Source organism: Magnolia sinica, chromosome 6 (assembly GCF_029962835.1).
Source record: "Magnolia sinica isolate HGM2019 chromosome 6, MsV1, whole genome shotgun sequence".
NCBI lineage: Eukaryota > Viridiplantae > Streptophyta > Magnoliopsida > Magnoliales > Magnoliaceae > Magnolia > Magnolia sinica.
Window position 1 is genome coordinate 9242208 of NC_080578.1, and position 27226 is coordinate 9269433.

The window sequence follows — 27226 nt, forward strand, 5'->3', positions numbered from 1 at the left end:
GGGCGGCAACATGTTCGAAAGTTGAATGAATGACCAATGGTCTGTATTCATCACCTGCATGCGGCGCACCTGATGAGTGGGCCATCCCAATGCGTGGTCCGGGGCATGTTTCAGGGTGGACCCCCACTTATGGACTGGGACTCGAGCATGTGCTGTGACTTGCATCGTTGTCAGAGATTCAATCAAGAAAATATAATGTACGTCAATGCCTCAATTGTAATACACATTAACATTTAAGTAGATAGAATAAATATGTATCAGAGGAAAATATAACTAACCCCAGGTGGTAACTCTATACCATCCTCGGGTGTAACTTCAAGTGACATTTTCATACTAACCTTAGGTGTGACCTCACTTACCACATGGGCATCCACCGTCAAATCAGCTTTAGTCTTCCTTTCAAACTCTTTAGCATTTATTATAGGGAGAGACTCAAGTTGGAATTTCTTCACATTTTCAGGATCACGTTTCCTGACGTCCTCCTTTTCTAGGGTGCTTTTGGGCCGAAGAGGATTCAACTTTATCCTCTTACCCTCATGCATAAATGAACACGTATTTGAGTGATGGAATAGTGTCACATCGTGATCATATAATTAGGGTCTACCCAAAATAATGTGGCCTACATCCGTAGGCAAAACATCACACCACAATGTGTTCGTAGGAAAACCAAACTGGATGGGACTGGGACAATGCTGAGAAACTGAAATCGAAGATGCATCAACCCATGAGACTCGATAGGGCTGAGGATGAGGAACGACTATCAAACCTAAGCGATCCATGATGCTAGTAGAGACTACATTGGTGCAATTGCTATTATCAATGATCACCTTGTAGTTTTTGTCATCACACTTGACATAAGTGTGGAAAATTGAATTCCTGCGCCAATCATCACTTTCTATAGTCTGGCCTAAGGTGCGTCTAACGACTGCAAATTGTGTGGTCTCGACTCGTTCAACTTCACTTCCCACTTGAGATTGATCATCTTCTCCATTTATCAGGGTTTGCCTAGAGAAAAGCTTCCAACTGGTTCCTGCAAGTGTTGATTGCATTCTTGATGGCTGCCAGTTGGTGATTGGTAGTTCTACTTTGGGCCTCGATGGCCTCAAGACGGTGGTTGATGGCGTTGAGGGCCTCGGTAAGCTGTTTCGAGTTCATTGTGAGCTGTAGACCAAAACTACGCTCACTACGAGTGGGCATACACTAGACACACTAATTGGGGAGAACTAACGACTAAAATCCTAAATACAATATGGTGAGACTGGAAGAGTACTAACTTGGAACATGCTAATATGTAAACCCTAGACTCTAATGCGATGGATACGCTAACCTTAAACTCTAAATGCGATGGTCGCACTAAACCCTATGTTAACCTAAGTTCTGATAACAAAATTTGACGCAGGACGGATGGCTTGACCTAAAATGATGCAATGAGATAATAAACAAATTAGCTAGAACAATTTAAATCACAAAATAATGCTAATCTATGACAAACTTAAAGAAGTCAAGCATTTAATTATACTCATATTCAAGACTAAATCACAATCTTGCAGTTAGATCATATAGAACATGATTAAACAGGGCCTATGAAGGTAGGACTTCCATCTGGTATATGGATTGATCTAAGTTGAAAGGGAATCTCTTGGTTTTCTTAAAAGGCTTAAGAACTAGGGTTTTGGGATTTGGGAATTAGGGCTATGGGGAATTTAGGTTTTGGGGAATTAGGTTTGTGGGAAATAGGGTTTTGAGACTTAAGAGTTTTGGGAATTTAGGGTTGGGATGTGGGGTTTGGGAAATCTAGGTTATAGGATTAGAATTGGAGGTTTTAGGTTTAGGATCATGGATTTTAGAGAGGAAGGTACAAAGAACAAAGAGGGAAAAAGAAAGGAGATGGGTTGGTTGTATGGACGGTCATACGGTCTTGTTTGTACGATCGTATGGTTACGTGTGGAGGTTCGTACGATGTTATGGTGTAGGGAGGTCTCGGTTTAGATGGATTGTGGAGGAGATTAGGGATGGGTTTTAGGTTTTGGATGGTAACAAAAAAGAGAAGAAAGGAAGAGATAAAGAAGAAAGAAAGAAAGAAAGGAAGACGAGAGAAGATGATACCTTGTTGACTGAGAAGAGAGAAAAGTAGAAAATATAACTAGGGAATCGCTCCCCGTGGCTTCGCACTACCAATCCAATCACATGATGAAATTTTGCTCATTCTCAAAATAAAAGGAGAGAAGTCTCTTTCATTCATAACATGCATAATAGTTAGGGTGGGGATGTCCAACCCTTTATAGTCTCAGAAAAGACTTTTTATAAAAAGGCGCTCTTAGATAAGATTTTCAATATAAAAATGCTTAAAGAATTAAAAGTTGTTCCTAACTCTATAATTTCAACACAAATATGAGCTATACAAAAACTAACATAACATGTAAACAAACTAAACAACTAAACTATTTCGTGGCCATGGGGTTCCACAATCAAGATGTCCGATGACAATGATCCAACGGTCCGATCATCGTGTCCACTCAATCCAACGGTCCAATGTGTCTATCAAGCTTTTATATGCAGCCCACGTGCATCTTCCCACTATGGGGTCCTCAAAGATGTATGGACATGCACGTGGGGTCTTCAATGTGGTTAGGAATGTGAATTGGGCCAAGTGGGTCACTTGTAATCAACGTCTAGCTAGCCATAAGGAGACTGACTCAACCTTCCTCCTTTGGTATGGTGCTTGGATATCCTCATCATGTGGAGTTAGAATAGATTGTATAAGCTCCCCCTGACCAATAAGGGGATTGTGCAGAGACCCCCCTTCAGTAGAAAAGTGTGGAATCTCTTCAAATAATGCGACATCTGCTGACACATACTTCTTATAGGTCAAAGGCTCATAGCACTTGTACCACCCCTTCTGAGAATTAGAGTAACCTAAGAAGACACTTTATGGCTCGATGACTAAACTTGTTATTACTCCCATCAAGGATTTGAACAAAGCATGTACACCCAAACACCTTAGGGGGTAATGGAAAAGGTTTGTCTTGTGGGTGTAGGAGTTCAAATGAAGACTTGTGTGACAGTATTCGTGATGAAATGTGATTAACTAGGAAAACTGTAATAAGGGCTCGATTGAGAGCTTGTAATTGGAGGTAAATGGGAAATGGAATTGGAGGTAAATGAATTGACAGTAAATGGCTTACTCAGCATGCGTTTGGCTCAGAGTAAATGAAATGCATTTAAAATCTAAATATTTGGTTTGGAGAGGAGTAAATGGGAGGATTTGGAATGCATTGGAAAATTTCAATATATTCATAGTAAAATATGTGATATCCTAAATCAACTTTAATATCTCAAATTAGTATACATATGTGATATTTAATAGATTGATTATAATAAGCCCATTGAAATATATAATTTAGCCAAAAATAATAACATCTTGAGCCCCGGATGGGCCACAAACATAAGGATCACAAATAAGCAGCTTGCCAATGCTTTTTTAACTGTTCATTTAGATGACCAACCTTGAGATGGTTTGGATTATTTTTTGGGTGTGATTTTGGTGATGTAGCTGGTATTTGAATGGTTTTGGACCATCATTAACATGTTATGTGTATGGTGGACATGTGCGTAGCGCCACCTCTATTTACTCGCGCAACTCTCTTAGGGAGCTCAAAAAAGCACCGCACCCCATTTACTTCCAAATCCTCTCTCGTGGAGAGGATTTCATTTACAAGTCCATTTATTTCCATTTCATTTCATTTCCATGCATTTACTTCCATCCAAACACACTTCAAATACCATTTACCTTCATTTACTCCCAATTCCCTCGATTTACCTCTATTTACTTCTATCCAAACGACCCTTAAGGCATCATCTTAGAATAATTTTGGAAGATTCATACCAAGGAGCAGGGCATGAGTAACTTCAAGGAGGTGATGATTCTCTCTCAGCTGTGCTGTTTTATTGAGGGGTTCACGGACATGATGTACGGGACAAGATAACATGCTTTTGCAAGAAAGACAAAAAGGCATTCAAGATTCGACATATATTCGCCCTCATTATTAGAATGTAAAACTTTGATGGGGCATTGAAATTGGTTAGCCACTTCGTTGTAAAAAAGCTTGAACATATCAAAACTTCATGCATGGATTTTAGAAGATATACCTAAATCATTCGTGTGCAATCATCGATAAATATAACAAAGTATTGATATTCAAAAAGAGAGGTGACGGGGATAGGACCTCAAACATCCAAGTAAACCAACTCGAATGGGATGGGTTTTCTCTCAGATAAACTAGGAGGGAACATAGTATGATAATGTTTGGAGAACTCGCAAGTTCTATATGTTAAAGGTTTTGATACAGGTATGGAAGGAAACAAAAGTCTTAACTTAGACAAAGATGGATGCCCTAAATGGCAATGATAGTGGGACATCGACTCCTTATCTAATGACAAGACACTTGATGTTATTGTAGGTGTATCATCAAGGAAATAAATTCTTTTACGTTCATAGCCCTCACCAATCGCCTACTTCATCTGGAGGTCTTAAAACACACTAGGAATGAAAGAAAGTTACTTAACAATTCAAAGAGTTCGTAAGAGAGCTTATGGATAATAGATTAGGGGGGAAGCTAGATACATGCAAAACCGAGGACAAGTGCATAGTAGGAGAGTGTGATGGAACTCGATCTAGACACAAGAGTTTGGTTTCTAGTAGCAACTGTAGCAGAGTGTGACTGGATAGAAGGAAAATAGTAGCTAAATAGATGAGGCTTACCAGTTATGTGGGAGGTGGCTTTGAAGTCAATGACCTAGGAAGAAGGAGAGGCTACATGGAGGGTAGTACCTGATTGGGCTATGGAGGCTCTGGATGTGTTAGGGACCTCATGTACATGCAGTCACATTAAGGTGTTGTAGGCCTCACAAGATGAGCACAGAATCACTTGAGGGAGACTTCTCTGCTGTCGTCGGCCCTGAAGTCTTTTTGGAGCTAATGGAGGCACTACCAGCTAAGGATACACTCCCCCAAGATGGGCAACCAACAAGATCCCAACAACAATCAACAGAGTGGTTGGTACCCTTGCAGTGAGTGCAATAATGAGATCTGTCATGACCACATCCTCGTCCACCACGGCCACGACTACAACGTCCTCCACGATCAATGTCACGGCCTTTGCCTCAAGTGCCCGATCCAGACTCTTCGGTAGTAAATGTTACATCCTTAGAGACTAGAAACATTTAGGAAATTTTGACTCCAAAAGTGACGATGGGATCTTTCTAGGATATTTTAAACAGTTGTGCTTATAGGGTATACAATCTTATGACCCTTGCTACGTGATTGTTGATGACCAACCCCATGACAAATCTGCTCCCGAGATAGATGTGGATGAAGATGTGGGTCCAAGCATAATAGGTAAATCTGATGATAGACTCACTTCACCACAAGCGTCTCAACCCTTGGATGACCTTCCGATTATCAAGGATTTTCCTTTCAATCAGATAATTAGAGATCTGGGTACCGGTGCGAAAACCTGTGTTGAGTGTGAAATATTGTATATTTCCCCCCTAGTTATACATTGGTTTTATAAACATGAATGTGCTTAATTGATCTAATTACACATTTTCTCTTACGAGGTGATTTGAGAGCTAAGAAGAAAGGATGCTTAAAGCATGGAATTAATGCTCAAAGAATTACCAAGATGAGTTTTGGATCTAAATAGGAACTCTAAAATCATGGCTAAATGAAGACCGGTCTCTAGCAACATATGCAAATTGATTCGGTGAGACAAAGGGATGCGATTATGAAGGTCCCGCACCAGATCTTGAAGACATCTTGTCCTCCATAAGGGTCCACACACAAGAACCCATGAGAAAAACATCTTGAAGAGAGGACCATAGGGTAGAAACAATCACAAATTTAAAGAAACGTAGTTCCAAACGAGGGTCCTAGGGTCCAAAAATAGTGAAGAAGAAGCAATGCATCAACAAGAGTCACAGAAGGCTCGAACTCAGCACAAACACCACTCTACACATGATGTTCAACCATCAACACATACATCGTGAGATTTGGTGCACAACCAGACCCCCAGGGACCCAAAAATGGTACCGCCAACCCTTTGTTTGGCTTCACAGCATCCTCAAATCACTTCCTTTCTCAGAAACAACTCCATGAGGAGTCAAACACAACAAATCCGATCCTACATATGAAGATAATCCAAAGAAATAACTACCAATTTGGAGAAATCGAAGAAAAATCGGAACTCAGGGTTTTTCTGCAGGAGGAGAAAAATGAGTGAAACATACCTTAAATTGGTTCTAAAAATCTCACAAAAATCACTATAAGTCTTCTAAATTCAAGATCTGTTAAACCATGTTCTTTTCGATCAAAATAGAGCCGTATGGATCGTACAACAATTGATGTTAGTCGTACGGTTGCTTACGTCAGCAGAATCCTGTAACACCAATCAATGCGAAGTTCCTTGCTCTGATACCAAGCTGCTTTGGAAAGGAGAAGGAAGAAGAAATGAGAAGAAAGTGAAGGAAGAAGGAGAGGAGATAGTTTTGGGAAAGAGGCACTTTGTGTGTTAGAGTTTCAAACCCTAACACACCCTTTTGTTATATTACTAAAGAGTACTTTTATATACTCCTGAGGAGCACAAAAATACTGTGTACACAACACACACACACACACACGCTCACATTATATAAGTGCATTGCATTACATAATCTTTCTTCTGATATTATTACCTGAAGCGCGGCAAATTTCACTAGCCCATTGTTCACGTGGCAGAAATTGGCATTTTTGTGATCTCGCTCCACAGCTCTAAAGAGGCCCTAGAAGCCCATGAAATGGTGTTTTGGAATCTCCCTCAACAATTACCAGGCATGAGAAAGACTCCTTGTAACAAGCTTTTCCAACCATTTTTGCATGGATTTCTGCCTCATTAATGCCGCCTGAAAAAACAAAGCATTTTTATTACACCGATATTGTTGCTTTAGCAAGGATAGCTCCAAGGGTCACTAAACAAGAATTCCGTCGATATTCGACTTCCAAATACAGTGAGGAGAAGCACTCCTCAAAGGAAGAGTGGCTCTTTTTTGAGGAAGCAGTGGTTCTTGGAGGAAAAGAATCAGTTGTGCCTTTTGATGTCATTCGAAATCACCTAATGATACTCTGTGGAATCATATATTAGGATTTAGGAGAAATGTAATCAACAGCACTTTTCAATCTCATTCAAAATCACCTACTAATGCTCCTTGGAATCATATTTTATGATTGAGGAGAAACGTTGCATTCTCTGCTCAAATAAACTTTCTATGGTCCATGATGGACAATTCATGATAATTGAACAATCGTGCATCAAGGTTCTAGAATCGGCATTATGCAAACATAGTGGCTGAGGGGCATGACCATTACATAAAGCTGATAACTATTCTAAATGCTGATGAATATACATATAGTGTGTGCGTGTGCATTTTCCATGATATGGTTGGTCAATATTTATAAAAGGCTGTCTTGCTGGAGGAGTTGTTTATTGATCTTATCTGTGTTGGATCTCCATATCCACTAGCTTGATGGATTGTGTGTTTTCCCTTTTGATTGTAATGAAACTATTTTTTCAAAAAAAATTTTGTTGAATGGCTAAGAGGGAGTTTTGATCTCAAACACAGGGAGCAAAGGTCATAAGCTGCTTGTTATTTTTGGTCGATTATCAAAAATATATTTAAAAGGTGTCTTCTTGGGAAAAATAGCTGTTATGTGAAAGTCGTTTATTAATGCATAAAGTAATACTTTTTTTTTTTTTGGGGTTAGCTTGTTAGTACACCCCACTGTCAGTACACACTCCACTGTTAGCCACCCCCACTAGGGAATCGATACCAAGACCTCAGTGTTGAAACGAGGTATCTTCACTCAGTCTACCATCAGGGTGTGCATTAAGTAACACTTTGGGACTCTTAACGATTGTTATGTTGGCTGATAAAATGTGTTTTAAATCTTGCCTTTGTGTTAACCAGCATTGATTTTTTTTCGTTCTTGATAATCTTAGTATCGTGTCACTTCCATCTCTTTTTGTATATAACAGAATGGAAAAGTAACTACCCTTTTGGGGAGTTCCCAATTCCCACTTTAACTAAATGAACTCCAACAGGGGTCATAAACAGCAGGTTGTGCGGAGCAAAATTTGCACGTCTGGGCTGTTACCACTTATGCTGGGCAGGTCGAGAGAGATGAAGTCACTTCATAATATGGACATTGTTCTACTATAATGCCAGGCCTACCTTTGTTGGCTCGTGAAACCACGTGAGTTTGCTTTCTTCTAAACTTTGTTATGCCGTACTGTTTGTTTCAGTTGTCTTTTCCACTGGACTGTTCCATGATGAAGTTAATGCCTCATTCACTGCTTGACTCAGTCATGGACAACTGTCTTCCCTGCCGGAATTCTCTCAATTACCAAATCTCAATTCAAAGTTGTGAATCCATGTTCTTTTCCAAACAAATGTTGGTGCTGATTAGTGCAGTTCACACAAACTCACATTTTCACTCACGCACACACACAAACATGCGTGTACATGCGTACAGTTTTACTTACACTTGTTACGTTGTTCACGGACACTTATTTAATCTGAGGGAGCAGAAAGTGTCTCCGTTGATGTTAGGAAATCATCATCGCTTGACCACTTTACTGTTTGCATTTTATTCATTGTTTGAATGTCTTTGTAGAAGCTCAATGTTTTTCTTTATTCTCTTTGTAGAAGCACTTTTAAATAGCATTGTGGGCAGTCAATATTTAGTTCTCAAAGCATTTTTACGGATGTCTATTTACTGTATTATTCTACCATTAAGCATTTATATTGCAATGAACTTCTTCAGTGGATTTGTAAACGATGTGTTATGCAGTGCCTAGACAGTCAGACTGTCGATCATGTTGATTATGTGCTTATCTTACAAAAGAAAAAAAAAAGTTTTTCCAATCATAGTTATGGGGTTTGTGCATCTTCAATTGGTTTCATTGTTAAAAGTACGCTTTAATTTCTTTTAATTTTCCTTCTCAATTTTCAAATTTTCTTTTTGAATCCTTGTCAAAAAGTAAGATTGTTTCTGAAAGAACTGCTACATGGCTATACAAACCTTGTTAAACCTGTTGGAGGATTATGCATTTCATATTAAATGGAACCTGTGTACTACAGCTGCTCCAATTTGTTAGGGCTTGGTCAGACAGTTTCAGAATTGTCATATAAGATTATAGTTTACGGCTAAGAATTTCAGAATAAATATAAGCGTTGCTGTCTTAAAGCAGGAACCTTGGCTGCAACTGCAGCCGTCCGAGGACTTTGCATCAAATGTGCCGCCAAGATTCTCGGGTCCATTTGTCTGCAGAAGAGGCAATTGCTGCTGAAGAAAGTCTCTCAATTTATTGCAAGCCTGTTGAACTCTATAATATTATTCAACGTCGAGCTTTAAGGAATGTAAGTATTGTTCTCTTCGTCGTCCTTCAATCCTGCACATTTTTAAAGTACAAGCAGTGTGTACTTTGTTCACTGTCCTCTTCATTGGAGGGGTGTTGGGAATACCTGGTCATAGATCTGATGGTGAGCCTTTTATGCTGCAGCCATCATTTCTCCAAAGATGTTTACATTACAAAATACAAGCAAGCCGCAAACGGAGGTAGTTATCATCTCTTCAATTTCTCATTGTGTTTCAAACTTGTTTTTTGTTACTTTGTATGGTCATGTTGTCTTTAAAGACTCAAATCAGAGGATTCTGACTAGAGCATTCTTTAAATTTGCAGAATACAGGTGACGATATCGCTGTCTGAGACCATGGACGATGGAATACAATCACAAAATGTGTTTCCCCTGTATGTTCTTTTGGCAAGACCTGTTTCTGATATTAGGGTTCCAGAGGTATGACATTGACAAGTGACATATCTCTTTCTGTATGCCACTAAATTCCAAATAACTTGTGAAATCTTTTCTTCCCCCTCTTTCCTCTTTCCTATTTCTCTGGATGATCTGTTCTGATGTGGTTGTGCAACAGCATTCTGCAGTTTATCGGCTTATTAGGGCACGTGTTCTCTCTGCTTTTAGTGAATTTGGGAGGAGAGATCAAACAGCTGCTACTTTTAATGTTCCTGAGCTTAAGAAGCTGTCAGCTGATGCAAAAGCACGCAATCTCACCATCTTATTTGTCAGCTATGGTACACGTGGTTTAAGACAACATGGTACTGGATTTAATATGGATTGCCAAATGCCTTACCTGGTTAGTTTTGACATTTTGCAGGGGAACCAAAAAATTCATCTGGTGAAAGTGATCTACTCAAAGACCATCTCGATCGTGCATCTATTCCAAGTGAATTATCTTTAAATGCTGAACCAAATATGGATTAATCTTATGTGAATCATGCAATGTTTTACCTGCATTCATAGTCATGCTTTATGGTTCATAGTCTTGAGTTTATTTAAAAAACAATAAGTTTGCACCAAGGTTAAAATATTGGTATCAGTGGCCGATATTTATCGGTGGTACCGGCTGAATATTTTTAACCATGGCTTGCACATATCATATCTTAGTTTAGCATTAGTATATACATACATTTCTACCCGCACGCATGGTCATCCACATTTACATGTGCAAACATGTGTGCATGTATGCGGTTTTGTTTAGATATTTTCTCATCATATGCAAGTGCACCTGTATGTTGTTTGTATATAAAAAATTGCTTCACTTTATTTTGTGACAAGATGGCTAATTAGCTTCAATTTGACGCATGGTGGGTATATGGTCTGAAAAACGTATTTGTGTATTCAGCTTCAACAAATGAATTTACCAAATGTCATCATCATCATGAATTTTCAGAATGTGCAAAACGAAATTCTGTTACTTTGATGGGACACACTTCTGCTCCATGTTGTTGAATCACTAGAATCTGTTGAACAGCTTTGATCTTCGTTATCGGTCATGGCTATGTTGGGTATGTAGAGCAACATGACTATCTTCTGTTGAACATAATATGTGGTTAGCAAGAAAGACATTTTGGAGAAATGCTACTAGGTGAAACTATACTATGCTATGGACTGTTCATCATGTTATGTTGTCAACCATGAATGACCATTCTTTGACAGTCGTTGGGCATCTGCAAGCTCATATCCATATGGTTTCTCTATGAGATCCATTTTGAAGATAACATGTGGACTTTCATTCTGGTGTCTTTACTTATTGAGTCTCGCATCTTCCTTCTTACATTCATACAAGTGGGCTCTAAACATGACATATTGATCAAGTGTTATGCAAGTATTGGTTCTTTCAATGAGGCTGATATGCTTGACTCATGTCGTTGTCCCTGTACTTCCTGACTTTGGTCATGCTGTTTTACTGTTTTTTATGTGCTGGACTCTTGACATCATCCCCGTACATTCTTCCTGCTTCTTGACCTTTTGGGGAAGACACAGTCATTGGAAAGATGTGTGCTGCATTCCTTCTACAGAAGATCTGAAATTTATTTTAATGTGGCCGTTTAGTTATAGTTATGTGCAGATTTCTAGATGTTTGTATTTCAGTGCTTGCATTTTCTCTTGATGCTTTTGATATTTATACATAAAAATAACTGTTTATAACTGCTGTCTGATCCAGATTCTGATTATGATGATTTAAAATATTTTCTGGCAGCAAAACTTGAGGGATATTGCATTTGGGGCAAGCTACCAATGGAGACTCTCTATTCCTCTTGGGAAAAGTGTGCGAGCTTGAGTTTAGGGCATAGAGCTGAGATGCTGTCAGCTATTGATATGCACTCCAGTTTTCTGGAGGTATGCCTGTAAATGCTATTGGTAAACCAGTTTGGTGTACTTTGCCCTTTGGTGTACCGGCGTAGTTTGAAATCATTTGACCTTTTAAAATGGGTTTTGGAAATAGGAACTTGCAAGGTCTGTCTTTCCATTCCCTACCATTGTGCCATGTTCAAGGCATAGATCAAATGCCACCTTTGTTCTATTCCAAGATAATTTGACACTACATGTGGAATTAAAGGGCAACTGGGTTAAGGATACCACATGGCAGTTGAGGAACTATCATCCCAAATGTCAATAATGGAGTAGAAACTTTGCTTGTTTTCTAGCATTATGAAATTCCTTGGAAACTGTTGCTATAAATGTTCATTATATTGATTGATTAGGTTGTACAATGGGCCTCACTATAGTCCGTACTAGGAGAAGTGTATTTTAGAACATCTAGAATGCAAGGAGAAACTTCAAACGTCTATTTTGACATCATTATCTCTTGCAGCTTAGTTGTTTGGACATGGACTTATGTTTTTAATATGTAGAATGCTACAGAAAGTTATTATATTTTTGACATCATAATCTCTTGCAGCCTAGTCGTTTGGACAAGGACAATTGTTTAACATTCCAAATGCACCATAATTCAGGAGCCATGGTGAGTTGTTGTCCTTGATGCATCATGTCTTACTCAATATGGAATTTGACACCTCTCTTCCAATGCACTTTCACCATTTGTGGAAATAATGTATTTTAACAAGTGAAATTGTCCCTCTCAAGAATTCATCAATGGTGGTGCAAGTGAATATCTTTGCACAAGAGGTTGGAGCAAAAGAGAGATCCCCTTATGATTCTTACGCGTATGATGATGTTCCCACTTCATCATTATCCCATATTATCCGGTAACAAAATCAACACATTCCTTTTCTAAATTATGTATTCTTTCCACCCCGTGGTGCATGTGTGGTTATCATCTTTGATACTAAGTTTCAAGTAATGAAATGCCTACATGATATTCATTGCGACAATTGAATCTCCCAGACTTGGAAGTCTTGATATATTTTACTGTGTTTTTCACTAAAAGCTATCAAGTGGGCTTTGTCAGAGGGTTTTGAACCTTGAATGTTGACCTTTGTAGTTGATTAAATATATGATTTAATTTCTAGACTAGCCAATTCTGTTTGCCATGGTTTAGGAGAAGCCATACATTGAACAGTCTATCGAAAGAGGACCTCAAAAGATCCTCTCTCCCTATGGGGAATCAGTACCTCTGATGAAATCCTTTGCCTTTGTTTTGTACATATTGATAACTCTTTTTGTACCTTGAAAAAAGGAGTTCATAGACCAATGCATTGGGCAATCTCTGCTTCTAATCAATTAAGTTTTTGTTTGCTTTTCGTAAATCAATTAAATTTATTTTCAAAGAAAGGAAGTTACAATTCAAAAAAGTAATAGACAGAACGAAAAAGATCTGATGCAAAGTTGTGCACCTGATTTTCAAAAGAAGGAAAGTGCATCTTAAATCTTAATCATGTGCTCGATGTTTGTTATGCTTTTAATTTATCCACATGTTCTTCCATCTTCTCTACCATGAAGTATTCTTTCCAGTTGAATTGCAGAATCCACCGTTCTGAACGTTGTTCTGTGGTGTATAGATTAAGAACTGGAAATGTCATCTTCAACTATAGATATTATAACAACACATTACAGAAGACTGAAGGTAGGCCCACATTTTCTATTGTGACTTGTATTTTTTGAAATTATTGTGTTTCCATTTTCACATTCTTTTGTTGATTGCTATTTCTTTTGTTTCTAAGATTTTATTAATTTATCTTATGCAGGACATGGAAATTAAACATGATATGCAAAATTTCAGGCTTTAGATCATAATAATTTAGAAACAATCACAATAATTCCACATCCCACACAAAGTCAAGCATTCAACAAGGGGAATCTAGAAGGGTCCAAGCCTACACATATTAGGGCTGAATCAATTAAAAATTATAGACCAAACAATGCTCAAAGGATAGTAGATTCACCCACACATGCAAATGATTATTTACCCAAGGGATTCTCACGTTTTAATTCGGGAAAACCTAGGGTTTCAAAAGTGGAATAGAACTTGGGGATTTGAGATGATCTAGGGTTAGGGTTATGGAAACAAGGCGAAAGAGGAGTGAAATAGAGACGAGAGGGAACCTGTGATTAACCCGCATATGTGGAAAGCAAATCGGCTTGACGCACGTGCTTGGATGGCGGCCTGCACGTGTGTGGGGCCTACGAATCTCGAATCGGCCAACTTGGGCCTGGTCGGCCAGGGATGGGCCATCTTCCCTCCAAATTTTAGGCCAAACGGATGATCGGTTTGAACACAGTGCTCCGCCGAAGTTTTAGCCCTCTTGCAAGGCTAGATTCTGAAAATCTGCTGTAGGGGAAAGATTAGCTGCAAACGTGGGTGGATTTGATGAGGGGATGGCTGTAGGAGATGAAGAATATGAAGGGTAGGAGATGGGAGCGATTTGGCCGGCTTCCCACCACGGTAGTTAGCCATTCGAAGAAGGGAGAGTTTCGCATCCAATTAGGTTTCCACAACTCAGAGAATTAAAAAAGCAGGAAAACGCAGAAACTTATTAATCATCTTCAATGAAAAAAACCCTACAAGGGGTTGCCTATTTATAAGAAAAACATATACCCTAAAAGCCGCACCATGTGCGCATACTATTACTTAAAGACGAAGTAATAAAAAATAACAATTAATCAATGCAATATAAACTGTTCATGATGTTCTTAATAATGGTAATAAACAAAACTCAAAAGTCCTAGGTCACCTAAATTAGTGGGCCACAATCATGAGATCCAATGATGAGATTGACATGATGATCGGGTCCATCCCAAGGAACCAAAACACAGTCCTCTAACTAGGAGGCCCTCCATGGATGTTGTCATCGATCCAGATTGAAGGTGGGTCTTTCCTTGAGTACGTACGTAAGGGGGGCGTGCGTGTGCGCGAGATGTCCCTATCAACTCGCCGGCTGCGAAGATTTCGCCATTGGCGAAACAAAACTCCTGAACTGCTTCAAGATGTCAGGATTAAGTCTCTGAAGCTCCTCCTCAGTGAGCCACGTATTGTCTGAAGCTAGGCGTGACTTCCACTTAACCGAAAACTTTTGAAATCCGCCTTTGTCTCCTCTCTGGGTGTGGGAATGGTAGGTATGGGAGGTAGAGGCTGGGAAGATGGGTCGGGAGGGGGCCATGGATCAAGGGAAAAGTTTGGAAAAATCAGGATGGTTAGATGATAGGATGGACAATGTATCAGTGGTTTCCTGAAATGCAACTAGATCCTCCACATTGAATGTGGAACTAATTCCCATGAAAGGTAGGAGATCCACCACATACGCATTGAAACTGTTTCGTCTTATAATTTTGAATGGTCCAGCGCTACGCGCGTGTAATTTACAAATAGCTCCCTGAGGGTACCGCTCTAGCCTGATGCGGACCATTACATAGTCCCCTACGTTGAATTCCTTAAATCATTTATGTTGGTTAGCAGAAATTTTGTAATGTTCATTACTAGTATTGATCTTTCGCCTGATTTCTTGATACAATGAATGAATGTGATGTCCAAAGGACTCTACATACTCTGATGGCCTATGGGACGGACATAGAGACAAGATTAATAGGCTTCCTAGGTTTATAACCAGTAATGACTTCAAAAGGACTTAAACCTGTGGATCTATTGACAGAACTATTAAATGCAAACTTGGCGATATGTAGTGCAGTGTCCCACGTCCTGGTGTGCTCCTCCACTAAACACCTGAGCAAATGTCCCACTCCCATTGACCACCTTAGACAGGTTTGGTAGATTCGCCGCAGAGACTAAATCAATGACGTGCTGTATATCCATTATAGGGGGAAGCTCATCCGGTAGCTCATCGGGAAAGACATCACGAAACCCATCAACTACCGGAATGGCCTTAGTGGGTAACTCTACACTAGCCTCTGGTGCACTTTCCCTAACCACAAGGGCGTACACCATCAAGTCCGATTCAGTCTTTCGCTCAAAGTCTTTAGTATTTAGAATATGGAGAGGCTTAGACTTGTACTTCGATTCCTCAATGAACCTCAAGTGATAAGAGAAAGGGAGTTATTTTTCCTTAAGAGTTTCTTTTATTTCTCCCCAATGGACTATTGTAGGTTCCCTCAACCTCTTTTTCTTTTTCTCCACAGTAGCACAAAACCTCTTTGCTTAGCCCACAAGCTTCATCTTGGCAAATCGGACTCGACGAGCATCCAACATGTCGTACCACTCAAAATAGTGGTCCATATCCGCCAACCAATATAGAAAAGCTTTAGGGCCCAAGTGGCCATTAAACGTAGGGCCATCTACTCTAACTCCCTTGAGGAGTTGCGCATCTAGGTCATAATGATCATGATGCCCCTCACGGGGTGGGTGCACGGGTGCGCGTCTATGTCTGGTTCTTTGGCCACTTTCATTCCCTTGTCTATTCTCCTAACCACCTGCTTGAGATTGGACATCTTCCTCAATGGTGGGGTTTGCCCAAGCGGAGGTCTCTAGTTGGGTAACGCGCACATTAAGCTGATCCCAGCGTTGGTCAATATGTTGTTCCAAGCGCTTACCCAAAGACTCAAACTGCTGGGTCATTTTGTTCATCGACTTTTGCAATTGCTCCATGTTTAGTATAGGGTGCAAGTTAAAACCACGACTCGTACGTGTGGGCATACAACTACTAACTCAACTCAAAAACCCTCTACACAACTATATGCATTTAAATGAGACTAAATGATCTTATATGACTCTATGATGAGAGTTAATGCAAACTAAACGTGAATAGACTAAACCCTAAACATGCAATGCATTCCCCTATATAAAAAAAAAAACCTAAGCTCTGATACCAAATTTGATGCAGGACTGAAATTAAACATGATATGCAAAATTTCAGGCTTTAAATCATAATAATTTAGAAACAATAACAATAATTCCACATCCCACATAAAGTCAAGTATTCAACAAGGGGAATCTACGAGGGTCCATGCCTACACATATTAGGGCTGAATTAATTAAAAATTATAGACCAAACAATGCTCAAAGGATAATAGATTCATCCACACATGCAAAGGATTATGTCCCAATCCAAGGGATTCTCACGTTTCAATTCGGGAAAACTTAGGGTTTCAAAAGAGGAATAGAACTTGGAGATTTGAGATAATCTAGGATAAGGCTTATGAAAACAAGGCAAAAAATGAGTGAAATAGAGATGAGAGGGAACCCATCATCAGCCCGCACATGTGGACAGCAAACTGGCCTGACGCACGTGCATGGATGGCAGCTTGCACGTGTGTGGGGCCCACGAATTTGGAATCGGCCGGCTAGGGCTTGGTTGGCCAAGGATGGGCCACCTTTCTTCCAAATTTTAGGCCAAACGGATGATCGGTTTAAACATGGTGCTTCGTCGAAGTTTCAGCCCTTCCGCAGGGCTAGATCCTGGAAATCTGCTATAGGGGAAAGATTTGCTGCAAACGTGGGTGAATTTGATGAGGGGATGGCTGTAGGAGATGAGGAATATGAAGGGTAGGAGATGGGGGCAATTTGGGATGAGTGTGGCTTCGTGCCACAGTAGTTAGCCATTTGAAGAAGAGAGAGTTTCACACCTAATTAGGTTTTCACAACTCAGAGAATTAGAGAAGTAGGAAAACACAAAATTTTATTAATCATTTTCAATGAAAAAACCCTACAAGGGGTTGCCTATTTATAAGAAAAACCTATACCCCCAAAAGCCGCGTCATGTGTACATACTATTACTTAAAGACGAAGTAATAAAAAATAACAATTAATCAATGCAATCTAAACCATTCATAATGTTCCTAATAATGGTAATAAGCAAAACTCAAAGTCCTAGGTCACCTAGGGTAGTGGGCCACGATCATGAGATCCACATGATGATCGGGTCCATCCCAAGGAACCAAAACACAATCTTCTAACTAGGAGGCCCTCCATGGATGTCGTCATCGATCCAGAACGAAGGTGGGGCCTTTCCTTGCGTACGTGCGTAAGGGGGGCGTGCGTGTGCACGAGATGTCCCCATCATTGTCTATTATCCACCGGCTAAGATTTATGAATGCTTTGTGGGACAGAATGTTGGGCGGTTAGGAACAACATGTTCATTGGATGAATGTAGCTAATATGATGATGTTGAGATGGCTGATTGGCAAGATGAAGAAGGATAGAATTAGGAATGAATACATTTGAGGAAACTTAGGAGCAGCTCCACTAGGTAATAAGCTGACGTAGACTTAGATGGTTTGGTCATGTGCAACGGAGACCAAGAATTGCACCTGTTAGGAGTGAGTTGGTATAAGTTGAAGGCTTTAAAAGGGCAAGGAGAAGGCCCATAAGGATGTGTGTGGAGGTAGTAAGAAAAGACTCGATGACCTTTGGGCCAACTGAGGTTAGGGCCCTTGACAAAGTGGAATGGCGGAACATGATTCATGTAGCCAACGCCAATTAATTGGGATAAGGCTAGGTGATGATGATTTGATTAATTTGTTTCGTCTAGTAAATATTTTTCTTGATGAACGCTTTAAAGGTTGGTCAATTTTGCCATTGACTGGTGCATATTAGAAGTCCCTTTCTCTCTCTCTCTCTCCATGTTATTTCTTCGATACTCATTTAGCATGAACTGTGTTTGTTCTTTTGATCGCTTGGACTGTGGAAATTTAATCACAACAATTCTAGGTTAACCTTTTAGGGGCTGTTTTGGAACAACAATATCTTAGAAATTGATTGATTTTTCCATGGATATGGTGTTTTTTTTTTTTTTTGAAAGATCGGATATGGTGTTTTTTGTTGTTTGTATTGTAAATAGTAGATGCAAAAGTTGGACCATCACGGTTACGCTTTTCCTTGGAAAAGTAGCCATCGCATTTCTTCTGAAAAAGCTAATTCATGGGCATTTTGATGATAATGTGAGACACCTCTTGATATTGATCTTTGACCTTAGGTTCATTTCCATGACAATCAACCTGAGAAACTATCAACGTACATTGACAAGAGTCTTTCAACATTTCCACTGTTTTCCATGTTTGACCGATTTCTGTGGGGTTTTCCGTATCCTTGCTTGAATGTCTTCCTACTCAAACAGGCCTTACTGGATACTAACTTCAGCTGATGGATTTAGCTATTTAAGATCTAATTTCCTTCCTCTCTATGAAACGAGTCAAAATTTCACTTTTTAGTTTCAAATTCTGCTGTGTGGAGTCTTTGGACACATCTAGGGCCATTGTATTTATGTTGACACTTGACACCTTGCCAATGTTTGCATGACGCTTGGATTGCTCCTAAATAATTACTTTTTTCATTTTCTGAAATAATTATTGTCGAAGGAAGGATACCTTGCATCTGAAGGGTGCCCTTTTCTCCTTGTCTTCTGTGCTTCCCTTATGTAACCCAACATACTAAGCATGGTGGAAGGTGGGTGTTCAAGCAAAACTGCGGCTTCTCTATTAGAGCTTGACTGCTATTGTGCCCTAAAATACTGAGAATTATCTATAAGGTGTGAACTTCCCCTGATAGCAGCCCAATGCAGGTGAACTTTCTCACCTTTCAGGGTTTGACATAGAAACGATAAAAGCAAAAAGAAACAAAATGCGTCAGCAGTAATTTAAAAGTTACAATTATTCCATACCTCGATTTATGAGAAAACTTAACCTAATTGCTAAATAAATTGAGAAAGTGGCCAAAAAGAAACAAGGAAACTAATGCTAACTAAAATTTCAAACCGATTCTAACTAAAAATATGCACTAGAAAATAACTACCTTAAAAAATGAAACCTAAATCCTGTGCGTATTAGAACTATAAAATGGAAAAAAAAAAAAAACACAACTTTAAGTGCAATGCCAGGCCCATTGTGCCTGGCCTATTCAAAATCTGCAATTTTCCTGGCTGAGGCCCAGTCCATTCCCAGCCCCGACTTCCCGTTGGCTCATGTTGGTCTCAATGATTGTTGTTGGTTTGTTTTCTAAGACCCCCATTTTTCTACTACACAGACCATCTGGATGTGTAGATCTAATGCAATTGCATGAATGATGCTTGATCACGTTCATTCATTTGTTAGACATTGGGATTCTATGGCCCAGCTCATGTCATCTGTTGTGTGTGCAGTAAAGCATTTTTTTTTTCTTTGGTTTGCATTCCTGTAGCAGATAACATGCTTTCAACTGCTGACCTATTATATTTTCTGAACAAACAGTTACTGAAGACTTCTCCTGTCCATTTTGCTTGGTGCATTGTGCAAGCTTTAAGGTGGAACTTATGGGTTATGCCCATCTTCTTCTTTTTTTTTGAACTATTTTTATGCTTCTGTGGACAAGAAACTAATTGTTTGAATGTTCGGGTTCCCGTTCACTTGCATTTTGGAAACTAGGTTTTGGTTTATAATGCATTACACAATCTGTTTGTATTTTGTAGGGTCTGCGGTATCACTTGAGCTCCTCACATGACCTATTCAATTTTGAGTTTTGGGTTGGTAAAACTTCAGGATTCTGCTGTGAAAATTTATCATTTATCTATTTTAAACCATTCGAGAGAAACATTTGGCTTATATTTTGCAGGTAACTGAAGAGTATCAGGCTGTCAATGTTTCGGTCAAAACTGACATTTGGAGATCTGAGGTTGTACCTCTTTCTTCACACTTAAAATAATGAGTTATGATTTGTGTAGGGTTCTTGTCTTCTTGATGGACATACAATTATCTAGATTACTGCCTTTTGAAAATAGCTGCACAGAATGAATCTTTTCCTTTTTTTTTTTTTCCTGAAAAGAATGAATCTATTCCATTTCAAATTGAAAATATAATATTCTAGTTACTTCTGTTCAGTACACGCCAAATTTCATAAATTTTCTTTTCATTTAGAGATATAATTATTTTATGAAATGTGCTGCTGCAAGTTTTCTGTATTTTTGTTTGGTTCAATTGAGGATGTTGACAGAGAAAAATCCATCGCACTGAGAGAACCATAAAAATCAAGTGGGGGCTGTTACAGTGCACCCTTTAAGCTCGAGTGTCCATTGGTCCCTTTATGTCCAAAATAAGCTCCAATACCCAAGTGAGGCTCACTTCCAGTTTTTCACCGTTGTGTGTGCAAAATCGAAGGTCTTGATGCACCGGAGCTTTGCAGGGTTTGGAGAGGAACTACTTCAAGAATCAAGATATGCATGGGTTGGAGTCGAATTGTGCTTGGATGTCTTTACTCTTTAGTTGACTAAGGATACATGTGGTGCCCACTTATGGAGTGGCTCCAGAAAGTGTTCCAAGTCGAAGGTCTTGATGTACCAGACACATGTGAAGCTCGAATTCAATTTGATGTCAAATACATGATGAAAATGGGCCAGCTACTGTCACTCATCAAGAGATGCTTAGCAGAGCCCACCCATGGATTTGCTCCAAAAATTGTGCCAAACTGAAGGTTTCAATGTAGTGTCTGACAGATCTGCGAAGTTTGGAGCCCACCTGACGTCAAATACATGATGAAACAGACTGTCTACCGTCAATCATCAAGAGATGCGTGGCAGGGACCACTGATGGATTTTGGGGGTGACAATGGGCAGGGCTACAATTGGCCCTGGATCAGCCTTGGTCCCTTAAGGCCCTGGCCTTGGCCCTAGCTCTATAGGGCTGGGCTATGCCTAGGGCTGGCCCTGTAAGGCAAAGAGTTGAATGAGTGTAGGTTTGAAATAGTCCAATTTGTTATTATTATTGTTGTTGTTGTTCTTATTGTTATTATTGTAATTGTTGTTGCTGGGTATCCTTCAGCCACGATGAGTGCCATCATATAAACAGTATGGATCATTGAAACACGAGCCTAGATCCAATGAGACTCTTTAAGCTACACATGTATGGTTGAATTGAAACTGCAAAAAATTGTCTCTAAACTATGACATTCTTTTTGTATAATGGCGGGCCATTTATCATTGATCAGGGCCGGTCCTTCTTGGGCAATAGGCCTAGATTTCAAGCCCAAGCCTAGCACTCTGGCCAACTTCAGGTGCTCTGGCCTGTTCCTGGCTGGGTTGCCTGGCTCATTGCTACCCCTGATGGACTTGCTCCAGAAGGTGTGCGAAGTTGAAGATTTCCTTGTACCAGGCACATGTGCAAGATTATGAGCCAATCCAATGTCAAATATATGCCCAAAGAGGATGGCTACTGTTACAAATCAAGAGATGCCTAGCAGGATTAATTTGCTCAGGAAGCGTGCCAAGTCGATGGCTTTGATGTATGGGACACCTGCAAAGTTTAGATCCAATCCAATGTCAAACACATGCCGAATGGGTTGGACACTGTCGCTTATTAAGAGAAGATCAATGGGCCTATTTTGGGGATTGTGACAGAAACCATGCCAAATGAAAGTTCTCAATGTACCAGACATGTGTAAAGTTTGGGGTCAATCTGAAATTGAATGCATGTCAAAATGGGCCAGCTACAGCCATGCCATCCATGGGTTGTGGTCACCAGCCACAGTTGAACTGCAACCAACATGGGCTGCAGCTGCCAAAGGTGCTGCAGTTGACCATGTCAACAGCAGCCGGCAACCATCACTTTCTCTTTGGAAAGTTGCCAAACACGACCAAATCTCCCCCCTTTTCGTGCCACTTCCTTGACAAGAGTACGAGCCTTTTTTTCCCTTTTGAAGGATGATCAAGAGTATGAACTTAAGGGTACAGGGGGGGGTGTTGGGGAATGGGAGAACAAAAGGCATCAAGCACATAATGGAATTGAAACACATTGCATTCACAAACCCATCAACATTAAGATCAGTGTTCAAGAGGAACAATGAAGAAAAAGACAGGCTATGAATACTGTCCCCAATTTGGACTCTTCTATGCCATCTTTCTTTGATTTCTGGAACTTTATTGTTGTTATTATTATTATTATTATTTTATTGTTGTTGGAATCAAAGACTAGAGCGGGATTGGCCATTAAGGATGAGACCTTGGTATTTTGGCTCAAAGCCTCAAACTGGAATCAAAGACTAGAGTGGGATTGGCCATTGCGGTTGAGACCTAGATACTTCAGCTTGAAGCCTCAAACTGTTGTATCCACGTTCAAACAATCAGATGAAAGAGCCTGTACTTTTTATTCTTTCTTGCTATCTCTCTTTTGGAGCCTTCACACAGACTTGATTTTCTTAGCCTGTAGATGAAAAGGGTATATTTCCACTTTGGTGATATACCTATACCATGAGGGTTAGGAATTAGTCTAGTGAGGATCAATTCCTGAGATCATTTGACCTGCTGATATGTATGGTTTAATAGTTGTCATGTGATCGTTGTAGACATTGTCATGTTTATAATATCATGTGACATTTGCAACAGTGGTCGTGCTCACAATATCATGTGGCCCTTTTGTAGCTATGGCCATTCTTGTAGGATTGAATATAGTTCATGGTTTCTGAGTGTTCACAACCCCAAGTGTAGGGTCGCGATGTAGTAATAATCTCGGTGAGACCGAGGTCGAATCCACAGGGACTAATCTCGTGTGTATTCTAAAAGTAACTAGAACTAGAATTAGAACTAGAAGAAGATGTGAATCTAAATCTGAATTAGTTGAGAGAGTGATTGTGATTAAAGTGATTAAAACTAAAAAATTCAAAGGTGGTAACTAGGGTTTCCAAGGATTCATTTGTAGGTTCTCAGGATGCTACCTTGCTTGATTCAAGGACACAACTGGAATCAGAGTCCTATCTTATCCAATTGGTAAGAAGAGATTTGTCATATCTCTGAACTTCTCATGGATCTAATCATCAATGGGTTAGAGCTGTGAGGATTTGGAAGTGATTCCATCACCTAACCATGCCCAGGAGACAAGGCAAATAATAAGATTTACCAATCCCACAACCAATCATAAGAGAATTGTGAAGGTTAGGAAGGATTCCATTATTCTACCATGCCCAAGGGACGATGGTGAACAACAGAACTTACTAATTTCACAATCTCAAATCAGAAAAAGAAGATATTCAAAGCTATCGCAGATCTATTGTAATTTGTCACGACAAACCATTAAAAACTAAAAATATTCCTCATAATCAAACTAGAATCCAAGAGAGTTCAACAAAACATGAATTAAAACAAAGCAAACATCCCAATCACGCTACAAGCTGGGCTAAGAGGTTTAGTCAACCATAGACATGATTGAACTAAAATCTCTTGAGAAAAGCATAAAAACGACTAAGGAAGAGGAAGAAAAACTCTTGGCAACGGCTTTTCCACGCTTTTGCTCCATTCCTCAAACCCTAAAAGATGCCTAGGAACATCCTAGGGACTCCTATTTATAGTTTTGCACCGTCTCAAATTTACACAGTTCGCGCAAAATCTGCTTAACCGTAGACTAGTCGAGGACAACCTTCGACTGGTCGAGGATGACAGGAATTTAGAGGATTTTGTTGCTAGAGTTTGAGTCGAGGAATCTTCGACTAGTCGAGCAGGAGCCTTCGACTGGTCAAAGGAGGGTTTAGACTAGTCGAATGAGGCAGATTTTTAGGGTTCCTTTTCTTCACTTCAAGTCTTCAATGCTCTTCATTCCTCACTTAGTTTTCTTGGATTTTTGGCATCTGAATTTTTCATTCTTGGTCTCATAAGATCCATCCTTGGTTTTGGTGATTCTTGAGTATTAAATCCATACTTTTAGTATCCTTTTCAATCCAAGCTCTTAAATTCACCTTGCAACACAAACATAATTAAAATAGAACATTAAGCATTATCATGTTCATAAAACCAAGTAATTAATGAGGGATAATATGCAATATTTGACCCTCAACACTGAGCTTAATAAGCAGTCTGGAATTTCGCTTATGATGCTGAGATTCATGATGCAGATGATGGCATATCCGTTAGCTTGTGATTTGTTTCTTTGCTTTGAATTGTTATTTACTAGTGTTTGCAAGTTGAAATAAGGCATGGCATATGTTAACGTATGTACATACACTGCTGTAATATTTTAAGCCGTTTATTTGTCTAAGTCATTGCTATTAAAACTTTTGCATGTTCAGATTGTTAAAGATGGAGTTGACCCAAGGCTACAGACCTTTTTCTTCTGGTACTTACTAGATTCAATTTTGGTTTCTGACCACACTTTCTATTTAGAAAAAAAAAATAAATCTTTCTTTGCACACATGAATTCTGGTTGGGTGTGAAATGTATGTGCAGCTCGAAGCCACGCAAGCGTAGAATATCAAAGAGCCAAATTCAAAATGCAAAGCATGTGCATCCACATGTAATGAAAGTGGACTCACATGAAGCAGCAGGAAAAGGTTCCCATGTGGATGGTCTGGAAAAGGATGCTGGTACAACAAGTTCTTTTCACGTGCTCGTTAAAACATCTTCAAAAGATGCCCAACCTTCAAATGGAATCTCTCTTCAAGGAACTGAGAATGGTTAGTAACAAATAGTACCTAGGAGTAGAATACAATTCGTTGAATTCTTCTTCTTCTTCTTCTTCTTATTTATTTATTTATTTAATTTATTTATTTATTATTTTTTTAATTTAAATTATGACAAAGCTAACAAATCAACTGCGTCATGGTTCAGAAGGTGGTTCTAATAATGATGAAGAGGATAAAAGTCTCAAAGCATTTTTGAAGGAAAATCATCTGCAGTCGGGAAGGCATAAATCTGAATGCAGCGTTCCAGAGAATCCTTGTGTTCCGAGGTGCATAGAATCTGTTGCTTCCAGCTCTAATATCGCAGGCATCTCCTCTGGGATAGCCCAGGCCTCCGCTAGTAATGAATGTGCACAGCTGGCATCTGGAAGCAATCTTGCCCCACCTGCCATGCTTCACTTTGCGAGGACAAGGAAGTTATCTGCTGAACGAGGTGACCCTAGAAAGTAAGTTCATCTACTGGAATTTCTTCTCAGACATTTCTTCGTGTGCTCCAAAGCATTTTGTACTTCATCAGATGCATGCTCATCAGCTTTGCTGTTAGTGAATTTAGCATTCATTATCTTCATCGGCAAAAGCAAGATTTGTTGCTACTTCACGTTTTCTTTCATGTTTTATTGACTCACTTCTATGCTTTCACCAGCCGCACACTTCTTCAGAAGCGCCAGTTCTTTCATTCACACAGAGCTCAGGTGTTTGACTCTTTTATCTCTTTGATAATTTGTTGATTTAGTCTATATGATGCTTAGTTTCTGTAAGCACTGTTGTTTACTACTTTAGGACAAGACAGCTCCTTTTCTGTTTGAATTTTGCTTTACTGTGCTGTCACTAATGTTCCAGCATTTCTCTATTGTATCCGTGCATTAGCTGCAATTGGCACCTTTGAAAACACCTCATCTTCCGTCCTTGTTGAATAATATGGTTTGAGAAATCCCCCCAGTTTGGGCACTAATCTTTCTTGGTACTATTGTTGATTATTGGAGCAAGTTATCATGCACATAGTATTGTCGTTGTTTCCATTGGCATGATTCAAGCCTCTTTTCTTTCTTTCTTTCTTCTTTTCTTTTCTTTATTTATTTATTTATTTTATTTATTTTTTTATTTTTAAAGTTATGCTCAGACCTTGATTGCTATAAGACCATCCATGCCTTATGGGACAGAATGGTGGGCAGTTAAGGAACAACATGTTCATAGGATGAGCGTAGTTGAAATCAGTGTTCGAAGTATCGGTATCGCTACAAGTTTCGCTGGCCAGCCATGCCTTATGGGACAGATGGTGGGCAGTTAAGGAACAACATGTTCATAGGATGACCGTAGTTGAAATCAGTGTTCAAAGTATCGGTATCGCTACAAGTTTCGCTAGCCAGGGATACAGAAACAATATCAATATCGCCGATAATATCGCTGATAACCGGAAATGCAGGGAAACATAGGAAAAACAGTGGAATTTTCAGCGAAACTTCAGGAGATGTTAAAATGTACATATTTGCATATTTAGAAATAAAAAAATTGCAAAAAGAATGCATACATAACAAGTTTCCATTTAACGGGGCGTTAAAAGCATGTTCTATTGTAAGAAATCAGTTTAACCATCCCCTCCGACCTATTTAACTATCCAACCTTCCATCCAAACATCCATCGATATTGCAAAATATCAACAACACATGTTATTTCACCAAGAAATCATCATCAATTGGAAATGAAATGAAAGGTTGTGGTCTCAATTTCTTGCATGTTGCGACATTGATAATATCGAGATATCATCAATATTATTAATGAAAATTAAACACTACATACAGCCCATGGAAAAAAATTGAAATATATATATATATTTATAATAAACAAAATTTTGATATCAATACGTTGGCAATACAATTGAAATATCGTCAATACACTTATGACACAAGCATTACCTAGAATTTACACAATCGAAAATATTGGCGATATTGATGCACTGGCAAGTCAAGCGACACCTTGAATTTACATAGTTGAACATATTGATGATTACATTAG

General features: G+C 39.3%; 1 protein-coding gene across 10 annotated transcripts in view; it reads left to right on the plus strand.

The window, feature by feature from the left end:
* LOC131248194 (polycomb group protein EMF2B-like) overlaps positions 1 to 27226 on the plus strand; it is a 43583-nt gene that overhangs the window by 465 nt on the left and 15892 nt on the right. For 6 of the 10 annotated variants that reach the window (XR_009172167.1, XR_009172168.1, XM_058248309.1 and 3 more), the window contains exons 2-18: positions 8136 to 8287; positions 9282 to 9453; positions 9597 to 9652; positions 9777 to 9891; positions 10025 to 10184; positions 10268 to 10336; positions 11654 to 11793; positions 12356 to 12418; positions 12541 to 12662; positions 13416 to 13480; positions 20029 to 20081; positions 20247 to 20300; positions 20390 to 20449; positions 24824 to 24870; positions 24981 to 25207; positions 25362 to 25659; positions 25857 to 25905. Coding sequence is in view for 8 of the 10 variants with exons in the window: in XM_058248309.1 (XP_058104292.1) it covers positions 8253 to 8287; positions 9282 to 9453; positions 9597 to 9652; positions 9777 to 9891; positions 10025 to 10184; positions 10268 to 10336; positions 11654 to 11793; positions 12356 to 12418; positions 12541 to 12662; positions 13416 to 13480; positions 20029 to 20081; positions 20247 to 20300; positions 20390 to 20449; positions 24824 to 24870; positions 24981 to 25207; positions 25362 to 25659; positions 25857 to 25905 (1785 nt within the window). In the remaining 2 variants the exon portion in view is untranslated. Of the gene's footprint in view, positions 1 to 8135; positions 8288 to 9281; positions 9454 to 9568; positions 9653 to 9776; positions 9892 to 10024; positions 10185 to 10267; positions 10337 to 11653; positions 11794 to 12355; positions 12419 to 12540; positions 12663 to 13415; positions 13481 to 20028; positions 20082 to 20246; positions 20301 to 20389; positions 20450 to 24823; positions 24871 to 24980; positions 25208 to 25361; positions 25660 to 25856; positions 25906 to 27226 lie in introns of those variants that run through there. The other 4 variants (XM_058248313.1, XM_058248312.1, XM_058248311.1 and 1 more) reach the window with 4 other exon arrangements.